We start from the raw sequence: 11,314 nt of genomic DNA on the forward strand, positions 1-11,314 counted from the left end.
GGGGGGGGGGGCGAGGTTGCGCTTCCCGTGGATGTGGCGCAACGCGGGCTGCCGTCCAGGCACCGCCCGGGAGGCCGGCTGGCCCTGGCCGACCTTCCTCGGACAGGGTGTGGGTGGTGAAGGAGCTGGGCGCAGCGGACTCCGTAACCCAGGGGGCTCGGGACCACCCTGCAGGGACCCCGCCCGTGGAAACCAGTCTAGGGGTGGCTCACCCACTGTCTTCCTTTCTTATCGAAGTGTGACGCGAACAGAAAGGTGCACAGAATGGCAGATGTGTTCCTCCGCGAGCGCCGCGGGCTGAACACAGCTGTGTGCGGCTCCCCGTCTTTCCTGCTCCCTCCTCGGTGAGAATGGTCACCATTCTGACTGCCAATGTCACACGTCAGTTTTGCCTGTGTGTAAATGGGACCATAGGGTATGTACTCTGCTGTTGGCTCCTTTTGCTCGACATCTGATGAATTTATCTCTGGTGTTTGTAGCTGATCCTTTTCATGGCGGAATGTATTTCATTGTATGACTGTGATAATTTATTCATCCATTCTCCTGTTGAGGAAACTTGGCCTCAGTTTCAGGTTTTCTCCTATAATAAGGCTGCCACAAGCCCTTTGCACATGCTTTTCATCCCGACGGCCGGCCAGCGGGCGTGGGAAGTGCAGGTCGGAGAACCGTGCGGATCGCAAAGCCAGAGCCCGCGGACCACATCTTGGTGGTCCCTGGTCTTCTGCACAAAATTCCCACATCAGAGTCATTTCTGGGAGTTAATGGAGATGCATTCTGGAATTTAAATAATGAAATAATCAATTAAACAGCTTCGTTAAGCTCCTATCATGTTCCAAGAACTATGCAAGATTTTGTGGGGGATGAAAATGAAAACGATATTGGTTCTACCCTTAGTAACCTGTCAGACACTGGGAATTAAACGGTCACGTAAAACAGCAACTGTAAGAGAAGACAGCAAATGCCGAGGGCTCACAGGCGAGCTGTACAATACTGAGAGCACAAAGAGAGCTAAGGAAATGGAGACTCATTCTGGGCAGGGACACTGGGGAAGTGGCCTCGAAGGATGAATAAGAGTTCAGGGGAAGGGAGAAGGAAGGACGGTCTGAGCAGAGGGACAGCACAGGTTTTGAGTGGAGCCGTGGAGTGCAGATGCTCTTGTTACGCTGGAGAAAGATCATGTGCTCATGAGGTCACCCGGCTGACGGACGCACGGGGTGGGATGTGGGCAGCTTGGATGGAGGTCAGGGGCCTGCCTGGCTTGAGCAGAGGAGTCAATACAGTCAGCGAAGCCCCGGAGGGCGTGGCTCGTTGAGCGGAAGCGAGGGCCTGCAGGGTGACGTGGGCTCCGGAGGGCACTGTGTCGGCTTTGCTTTGCGTTCTGCCTTGAGTAGGGCTGACCCGGCTCCGCACTTTTGGAATCTCAGGGGCTCTGGTCGTCAGTGCCCAGCTGGAACCCTTCTGCTGCCGTCCTCTGGAGCTGGGGGCCTAGCCCTGCGCTGAGAAAACCTCAACATCCTTTTGTCATCTGGTGGAGGTTCCGCTGCTCTGCCCCCCTCTTCCTGAGCTAAGGCCCCACCCCTCCCAGACCTGCAGGTCCAGTGCAGAGGGGGTTGAACTGGCTGTGGCTTTGGAGGCTGCAGCTCGTGCACCCACGCAGGCGCGGGGGACAGGGCCTCTATTCTGGGCCACATTGTCCCCTCGACCGTCCCCCACGCTGGCTGTCCATTTCTTCCTGAGGACGCAGGGTCGATCATTCTGCAGAGTCACTGTTTCTCCTCCTTCCTTCTTAGCTGCCAGAAGAGGGTGGAACTCGCTGCCTCCCTGGGCCCCCGGGGCCTCTGCCCCCGGCCCTTGCTGCACTCACTGTGGCCCCTCCACCCCTCTCTTAGCACGTGAGGACTCATGCTGGAGTTTTCTCTTTATGCCGCGTTTCTCTTCCCTCCAGTTGCCATATACACCCTTCTGGGGGCAGCCTCGGGTCTTCCTGTGTCAGTCACACCGCTCAGTGCACAATCCCTCGCCCCCTTGCCTTTCCACTTTATCCACGCCACAGCCTCGCCTTGGCCCCCAGTCCCTTCCAGCTCTGCCTTACAGTGACCCCTCCACCCCACCCCACCCCGCCCCGTGTGCTGGACTGCTGCGGCTGCAGGAGAAAATTCAGCAACAGAGAACAGCGGAGCCGCCGGTCTCGGCTGGGCCCTGGGTGTCCTGTGAGTCCCGTTTCTGATCCAAAGCTTCTCTTGTTCCCCAGGGAGGAGCTTCCAAACCTTCACTTCGGCCAGGTCCCGCTCCTCCGTGGCAGCCTCTGTCGGCCCACTCTCTCCTCCAGGAAAGGAGACAGTGAGGGGGTCTCCCACTTTTTGACGACCACCCTCTGCTCGCCTTCCCTGGGCCACGCCTCCCCCAAGCGCTTCCGCTGGGCTGTCCAGGACCTGCTCGGCTTACGATGACATCTCGGGTCGTTCGTCCGCTGCCCCTTCTTTCCTGCTGGCTTTCCGCTCTCAGTTCATTTTCCTCACATTTAAAAAACTGCTGGAAAAGCACTGGGTTTTCCCCTCCCGCGTCTTTCTGCCCCGTGTGCCTCCTTCGCTGCTCCAGCAGACTATCCGAGGCTTGTCTCCGTGTCAGCGAGAGAAGTTTCCAACCGAACAGGCGACAGTGTGCGACGCCTCCTTAGGCCTCGGCTGGAAACTGGCACCAGGTGGGTTTATCAGAAGGCCAGCCTAGTGACAGGAGACGGGCGCGCCCCTGTCTGAATCACAGGCGGAGCACAGAGGAAGGCCGCGCTTGCATTCCATCGCACTAGTTCTCTGCCAGAATTCTCAAACTTGCATTTCATTTCCTTGCACATAGTAAACACGGTATTTTAAAGTCTATGGTTAACACCTCTGTTGTCCAGATGCCCGTTAGGTCTGTTTCTATGGCTTCTTTTTCCTTTTTAGACATGTTTCCTCTTGTTATGCCAGTTTATTTTCTTGTTTCATTTTGGATATCATGTATGAAAAATTTTAGAAATAATTTAATGCTCTGGTTGATGTTATTTTCCTCCAGGTATAATTTATATTTGCCTCTAGTAGGCAGCCAGGTTAGAAATACTAGAGACTCTAGACCACTTTCGTCTGATTCTGGGTTGACATGGTTCAAAATTTGGCTTCAGTTTCCGTGAGAGCTGGTCTGTTTCCGGCTCACTCTCATCCTCAGTATGAGCCGTTCATGGCACCGGCCCCAAGCCTGGTGGACGCCAGGTAGCAGGTCTCTGAACCCCATCATGCCCCAGTGCCTTGAGTCTATTGTAAGCTCTGTGCAGCTTCTCAGCGCTTCAGTTGCTTTTTATGGAATCGGAAGACGCCCCCAGTGAACAGCAGCGGAAAATGCAGGTCTCACCTCTCTGGGTCCCCTTCCTTCAGATCTCGGCCCAGAATATTTCACTGTTTTGTTAGTTCTCTGATGCCTTTCGCAACATGTTTTAACATTTTCCCTACTTTTTCCTCGTTATTGCCAGTGGGAGTGTTTGTTGGTATGTCTTAATCTGGTCTTCTGTGATCAGAATTGAAATTCCTTATCTGATTATCTATCTCAGCCAAGGAGTGTGTGCTGCAGAGTGAACACAAGGTTTGGTCCCAGATCACAACTTTTCCGGAGTCAGGAACCGTGTCTTACACGCGAGGAGGTCCTGGCTCTTCAGGGCTCTGGTTAGGGTGGTGTCTCAGGAAAGACCGAATAATTAACATTGACAGTGCATGTCCTTTCTGTAGGTTTAGTCATTATTTTTCCACTTGCCTTTGTGCAGCACCTGGCGGGCTACCTTTCCTCGCATGCAGTGCGAAGACCACGGGGAAAGAGACACTGGGCTGCATGGCATGGTCTCTGCTTTTGGTTTCAGCACAAGCAGATCCAATTCAAGTCATGGGATATGAATAGGAAAATGTGTTTCGCTCTCAGGGGTGTCACGATCAAAGAAACATTTCCTACCGACCGCACAGTAATTACAAGTCTCCAGGTCCTGTAATTACGTGCTGTGCCGAGGAGATGCCAGGCCGAGGACCTGTGCGTTTGTGACACATGAGGACACCTAGAGCTCCTCCCCTTTGTCACTCTCTGCTCAGGACCCTCCGTTCTCACAGGTCTGTGCATGGCCGCCCCCTTCCCCTATTCTCTCTGCCAGTTTCTCCTCAACCCTGCCCAGCCCATCCAGACACCTTTTATTCCCTGCGTCCACTGGCCACAAAGCTTCCCACCAAAACTGGCCAGAGAAACACCCACTTTTCTTCACTGACTGCACGGGGCGGCTGTAAGGCGGGCGATGACACGCAGCCTTACGTCACACCCCCATGATCCCAGAGGGAAGTGCTGAGATATATCTGGCAGTGTATTTGCCTTTTCGCCTCCCTAATTTTTTTCTAGAGAGCAATCCTTAGCGACTAAAAATTTGGCAACATTAATGAGCAGTGACCATTATTTGATATTCTAAGTCCTACAACAGTGGCATGAATCTAGCTCTATGGAAGGACAGAGGAGGAGCCTTCAGCCCCAAGAGTCCGTCCTCCTGGGCCTGCCCACTCAGAGCATCCAGCGGTCACCGCTGGTCACAGGTGGTTGCCTCGGTGCCGTGGGGAGGGAATCACATCACATGTGATGTTTACGTATAACACGATAGTTAAGAATTCACCCTCTGAAGCCAAAAATCGACTGGATTCCAAGCTCATCTTTCTTGCTGTGCAACTCGGGGTAGTTACTTTTAACCCCTTTGTTTTCTCACCTGTGAAATGGGGATAAGAATCTCACCGGGTCATTGCGAAATGAAACAGTCAAAACACGTAAAGAGTTGACAGCATGCGTGTTCCAGAGTAAGCACTATTCTCACGAGTTCGTGGTCCCTTCAGAGCTTCTGCAGAGGGGGCAGGTAGGGGATGTGCACCGTCATGTTCTCCTGGGCTCTGGGCCCCTCAACGTGCCCCGTCCTCCTGGCTTAGGGGAAGCCACACCAGACCGCCCACGGTGCTCAGCCTGGTGCCTGTCCCGCTGCCTCCAGCCTGGTGTCTCTTTCCCAGCATCTCCGGACTCTGCTGACCGTGTGACTGGACTGTCAGGAGCACCTGTCAGGTTACAGCCGCCCAGCACACTGACGAGGGCAGACTCCGTGGAATGGAAGGTACAGCTGCACACAAAGCCGGAATTTTACGTGATTCTCACTTGGAAGAATACTTCTGGTGATTTAAGCAATATTCTTTGGGTTTCTGAGTCTTTCAACAATAGACTCAGTTTTAAGATCGAGGACTTAAGTCTCCTCATCAACGCTACTCAGCAGCAGGACAGTGGCCTCTACCTCCTGGAGGTCACCAGAGAGGATGGGAGTATTTGCAGACACGAGTTCCAGATTTCCGTATTTGGTGAGTGCGCGGACGGCTCTCCCCACCGCCCACCCCGCAGGGCTTGCGTCCCCAGCGCCTTCCTGACCAGCATCTCTGCCCCAGATCACGTTGAGAAGCCTCGTCTGCTGGAGCAGTGGAAAGCCCTAGACAGAGGGAGGTGCCAGGTGACCCTGTCCTGCTTGGTCTCCAGAGGTGGCAATGTAAGCTACGCCTGGTATAGAGGGAGCGAGTTGATCCAGACGACGAGGAACCTCAGCGAACTGGAAGAGCAGGTTGGCGTCGGAAGCCGGCACAAATACACCTGCAATGTCAGCAACCCTGTCAGCTGGGCGACCCAGACGCTTGAACTCACCCAGGCCTGTCACCGTAAGTGGAGCGCTGCGGGCTGCTACGGGCTGGAGGTGTCGACCCCCACTACCAGGCTCAAGTGCAAGAGAGACTTGGGGATGAGCTCGCCTGCGGCCTCCCCTGGGGGCCTGGCTCTTAGGCACACAGTGCCTGTAAAGCCAGGCCCATCTTAGTCTGGGAGGAATTTTTTCCCATTGAGAGTCTCCTTCTGGGAAGCGGTGGCACTTCCCTCACTTAAGAAAGGCTTGGCAGGCCGGCGAGTCACAGCCGTGCTGCTGGTCATCGTTTCTTCCTCTGAGAGACTGATGGAGACCTGCCTCCTCACCTGCAGTGACAACTTGGTCCCCAGGAGGGAGGTGGCGCCCTGGGTCATGGGGCATCAGGGTGGTCACAGGGGAACCCGGGAGAGTTCTTGGCGTATCGCCTATGCGTATCCTGAGAGTTACGCTGAGTTGTTTGCACCTCTTTTTATTAGATAAACTAAGAGTTACCGTGCTGTCGGCATGGGCATCACAGGGAGCAGGCCACCTGCAGTCCCTGCCCGTAAAGGTTTACAGCCAAATAGGGGTGACAAACTGGGCGCTCAGGGGCACAGAGAATGCACAAGCCACAGCAATGTGGAGTGACAAGGACACTGTCTTTTGTGCCCTGTCAGCCATAGCTTTGTCCTTTACAAGCTGTGTGATCTCAGGCAGATTCATAAACCTCTCTGGGCCTCAGTTTTTCTCTTGGGAAAATGGGAATGATCATCAGAAACACCTAACCGAGTTACTGTTCAAGATTAAGTGAGGTAACATTTGTAAGGGACCTCAGCCGGCCTCTGGAACACTCAACTGCTCCCCCTTCTCCCTTCGTTAGTTGCATATATGTCAGGCTACACGTGAGACACAAACGTCAAATGCAGCCGTTCGCGGGAGGACGAGCGGTGGAGGCGGGAGTAGCAGGGAGGCTGGCCTGGCGCACAGTAGGCATGCTGGAAACGTTTGTTGAGTTAAAAACAAAAGAACGGATCGACGTAACATTTACTGTGCCAGACGCTTTACTTTAATTAGATCGGAAATTAATCCCCATATGTAGATAATATCATCTCCTTTTTACGAGTGAGAAAACAGAGGCTAGAGAGGCTCGGAGGCTCAGAGGGCGCAGAGTGTGCAGAGTTAGAATCTGGGCCCGGCCTGTCAGATACTAACTCTCTTAGTGTCACTTGGGGGAGGCCGTCCAGTTGGGCAGGGAGACCACCTTGATGGCGACCTCAGCGGGGTGAGGAGACCGGCCGCCCTTGCGAGGGGAGTGGGCTTCGAGGCAGGCCCTGCAGCAGGCTGGGGGGGGAAGGAGAGAGAGGCCGAGCCCTCAGCCTCACGCCTCCCATGTCTCCCAGATGTCGACTTTCTTTCCATTTTGGTGATCGTTTTGCTTCTCATACTCACCCTGACCCTCGGCAGCCTCGCCGGCTTGTGTGTGTGGAGGAGGAGGAGGAGGAAGCGGTCACGTGAGTCGAGGGCCCCCAGGGTGCTGCCGCCCGACTGGGCAGCGTGTGCCTGGGCGAGCAGCACCCGCTTTTCCTCGGGAGCTTTGGGATGTGTGGGTGCATGGGACAGCGGTGGGTGCTGGGCCTTTCCCCTGGTCTCGCCTTCCGGGGCGGCCCCTGCGTGTTTCCCGCCCATCCCCGCGTGCAGATTCACGTGCAGGGGGCTGGTTGGGGGGACAGCAGTGGAGTAGCGGTGTCGCGATGGCTGCTGCCCCTGAGGACTTGGGAAAGAGCACGAACCTGCTTGCTTTCTAGAATCTTCTCAAGGTCTGGGCCACCTGGGGTGAAGGCAGGGCTGCCAGAAGCAGACGCCTGGCTGGGTAGGACACCCTCTGGAGGGCTCTGCAGCTCCGTCCTTTGCTTTTCTCCTCACAGAGCCCATCCCAAAGGAATCTCTGACGATTTATGAAGACGTCAACAGCCTGACGACCAGGAGAAATCAAGTATGGCATCCTGTGGGCGGGGCTTTTTCTCGCTAGTCTGAAAGTGCTTTCGGGAGGACAGCCATTTGGAGCCAGGGGACAAAGAGAACCAGACAATTGTCCTCTCAAAGGGATCCTCAGCCTTCCCCATCTGTCTTTTCTCCATCAGCCCCTGAGCTCTGGCTGTGGAGGGAAGGAGGGAAACAAGGGAGCGAGGAGATGAGGCGGGGGGGCGTCTGGCGCAGAACCCGCCTGCTGCGGGGAGGGGACATGGGAGCCAGCGGCAGGGGCAGAGAGCTGCTTCTGCGCCCAGATGGCACCTCGGTGCCCTCATTTCTTCGCAGTCTCACCAGCTGGTCTAGGCCCCAGGACGAGTTCAACCTTCTTGCATTTTGTATCTGACCACAAATTCTCGTGTCCTTGCAAGTCCAAGTTAACTTTTCTGGGTCCTTGATCATTGCCCAGGCTGGTGAGGGTGCCAGCCTGACCTGCCAAAGCACGACAGTGTGTAGCTGGCTCAGTGGCCCATGTCCATGCCGTGCTGGGGAGAAGAGGCCCGAGGATGGCTGGGGTGCTGGAGAGAGCACCCGGCTTAGCACGAAGGCTCTGAGGCAGAGCCAGCATCTCCGGGAACTCTGCCAGGCGGTCTCTGCAGGCAGCGGCCAATCCTCTGTCATCCAGTGGTGGAGAGGAGCCGGGCGCCACAGAGGGGCTGCAGGGTGACCTCACTGCTCTTTCCTTAAGTGGGGCAGGGTGAGGTGACTGGCCTAGAGCAAGGCAGGGTCTCACTGAACTGCCAGGTGTGAAGGGAGGTGGGGGAGGAAGGTTCCTCTTTCCTCCCCCATACCCCTGGGTGGCCTGAGGGTAAGGCAGGAAGTCGTGGTGGTGGTGGGGGGCCCCCCGTGAGGCGGTGCGCAGCAGGGAAGCGGCTTCCCATCTGCTGGGCTCAGGGCTGGGCCTCAGGCCTGTGTCCCCCTCAACAGTGGAGCAGTGGGGTGTGGGGGACAATGGGAAAATTGTTTCTTCCGTCAGTGCCGGACTCTGGTACAAATTCATAGAAGCAAATGTATCTACCTACAGCCACTGGTGGCCAAGAAATAGACCCCTCTTTACCCACGAAGATGACACTAAATTAGGAAAACGAAGCAGAATATAGGGGATAAAAATCACTTCGAGTGAAAACACCTGCTGGAGGGTCAGGCCCGCCTCTCCCTGGCCCGGCCCGGCCCTGCCGCCGCCAGGGTTCTGTGCGAAGGCCTCCGCTGCAGGCGTCGTGCATCCTGACGGGGGGCCAGGCTCAGACATGCTGCAGTCACTTCACTCATGTCTGAGCAGAAGGGAAAGACAGCGAACTCCCGCCCCTTGCCCGACGCCCAGGACTCCAGCCTCCCGGGACAGCTGGTGCTTCTCCGCTCCTCTGGGTGTGGTGACCCCTGCTGGCCCACTGGCTCCCGGCCAGATCCCATCCTGGCCGTGAAGGCTCAGGGGTGAACAGCCACTGCCAGCCCCAGTCTCCTGTTGGGCAGGACTGAGAGGAAGGACACACTGCCCTTGGCCTCGGGTCCAGGGCTTCACCCCAGCTGCCCAGGGGCTGGCCTGAGGCAAGGGCCAGCTGACCACCAAGGCTGGACCTAGATAGGAGGCTTAAAACATTTACAGCCTATGAATTTCAGTGCCCTGATATGTCTCAGATCACAGCCCTACTCAGAGCTCAGTGCCATTCTCAGAGGACATTTAGTCAAGAAGTCAGCAAAACCAAGTTTCTAAGCCACCAAAGTAAAACAAGAGGCAGGAGCACACCCCCACCCCGGCCGGGTGGCAGGCTGCAACCCCGTCATCCCTGGGTGTCCCTGACACTAGCTCCTGCACTGTAAAAAATCTCTCCTCATCCTGGGGTGATGATGAGCACCTCCCTTGTGCTATCTGTCCCCGCGTACAGTCCCGGCTGTCTGCTGTGTCACCACATGCCCCGTCCTGTTTGTTGCACAGGAGCAGGAGCACAGCTCCCTTGGAGAAGAGAGGACCATCTACTCCAGCGTCCAGGCCCAGGTATTACTCTGGCTTCCCTAACCCAGCCCACGTCTGTCTATGGTGCTTCTGGCTCCCTCCCCGCCCCCCAAAACTCACACCCTCGAGGGTGGGGCGAAGCTGTGCTTCCCTTGAGCCCCAGAGGGCGGTCAGCTTCAGCTGGGTGCAGTTGGCTGAAAAGGCCCGTGTGGTGCTGGGTGTCCTGCCGGAGCTGGACAGTGGGGCGGACAGGCTCTCCCTCTGTGCCCGGCAGTGGGCGAGGCCCAGAGAAGTTGGCAGAAGGAGGAAGCTCGTCCTGGAACCCACCTCCGTGTTCCCGCCCTGCCGCTTCCAACAGCCAGGGCCTGGAACTGTGGCTCCAAGCCCTTCTTACGCCTGTTTCAGGAAAGAATAATCTGGGCTGTTCTCTTTTATTACGACTTAACGATAATGTTTATTAAGTACCTACTATGCTCATTTTTTAAAAGAGATCTTAATTAGCAGCCTCAGGAAGTAGGTCTGATACAAACCTCATTTGCTAAATGAGGAAACGTGCGGAGGTTAACGTGCTCAAGGCCACACAGCTGGGTGGCGGCAAAGCCGAGTCTCCACGCCGCCTACGCACCCATGCCCGCGGGACAGACATTTACCCATAGACTGGAGGAGCAGCCTCTAATATTAGCAGCGAAGATGACATTATTGATGGCCCAGGCTGGGCATCTCTTTCTACACAAGCTTTCTGGTGGCCGATGATAAAATGTTTCTGATAAAAATGACCTTTTTTTTAATTTTAAGAATTAAGACCTGAAGCGGCACCTCTTCAGCTTGGTGGCCTAGCTGCAGGACAAAGGAAATTCTTGGGGGGCGGGGGGATGATGATAGGGTTCAGAGAAAGATCAAGAAAAGGAAGAAGAGGAGAGGAAGAGCTGAGAGAAAGGGGGAGGGGTGGGGCTCCGCCTCTCACAGCCACTCTGAGTTCCCAGGGGGTGTCGCCACCTCCTGCTTCCCTTGGGACAGTGAGATTCCCCGATAGTGGGTCAAGTCGAAGAGCCCGGAAGGGGGATGCGAGGAATCGAGGGATCGCTGTCTGCCAGGTGTCTGGCTTTAGCCACACTGAATTCCAACAAGGGGATCTGAATAAATGCGCGGCAGGCGGGCGCTGAGCTTCCTCCTCAGCAGCATCTCAGGAGGGTGGTTACCTGCCTCCCAGGGCGCCTGGCTCGGGTCCTGCGGAGAAGGCAGGTGGCCGAAGGGAGGGCTGCGGTGTCGGGGAGGAGCCCTGGGCGGGGGCGGCGGGGGGGTCTGGGCTTGAAGCGACTCCACTGGGAACACCCCGACTGGGCCGCTTACCCTTTGGGAGCCTCATGTGCAGAATGAGGCCAGTGCCAGCCATCCCTGTGGTGCAGGAGCGCGACGGGGTTCGGGGAGAGCGCAGGGACAGCAGGCGCTCGAAAAGGAGCGACCGTCGTTAATGGCGGGGCCGGGCGTCCCGAAGCTTCCGTCTGGGCAGGGTGGGGGGCGGGGCGGAAGGGACGACCCCCCTGCGGCTGTGCGGGCTCTGCGCTTCTGAAATGAATTTCTTCCTCTTCTCGTTAGTCCGCTGCTCCCACGTCGCGGGAAACGGAGAGCACCGTGTA

The 11,314-nt window shown here is 56.4% G+C and overlaps 1 protein-coding gene across 1 annotated transcript in view; it reads left to right on the top strand.

Annotated features, from left to right (window-relative positions):
- The window catches only part of CD244 (CD244 molecule), a 16,565-nt gene that overhangs the window by 2,078 nt on the left and 3,173 nt on the right, over positions 1-11,314 (top strand). Inside the window, exons 2-7 of the mRNA XM_025044024.1 lie at positions 5,052-5,390; positions 5,475-5,738; positions 7,099-7,209; positions 7,624-7,691; positions 9,660-9,719; positions 11,274-11,311. Coding sequence (XP_024899792.1) covers positions 5,052-5,390; positions 5,475-5,738; positions 7,099-7,209; positions 7,624-7,691; positions 9,660-9,719; positions 11,274-11,311 — 880 coding nt within the window. The remainder of the gene's footprint in view (positions 1-5,051; positions 5,391-5,474; positions 5,739-7,098; positions 7,210-7,623; positions 7,692-9,659; positions 9,720-11,273; positions 11,312-11,314) is intronic.

The sequence above is a fragment of the Pteropus alecto genome, unplaced genomic scaffold (assembly GCF_000325575.1).
Source record: "Pteropus alecto unplaced genomic scaffold, ASM32557v1 scaffold101, whole genome shotgun sequence".
Classification (NCBI taxonomy): domain Eukaryota; kingdom Metazoa; phylum Chordata; class Mammalia; order Chiroptera; family Pteropodidae; genus Pteropus; species Pteropus alecto.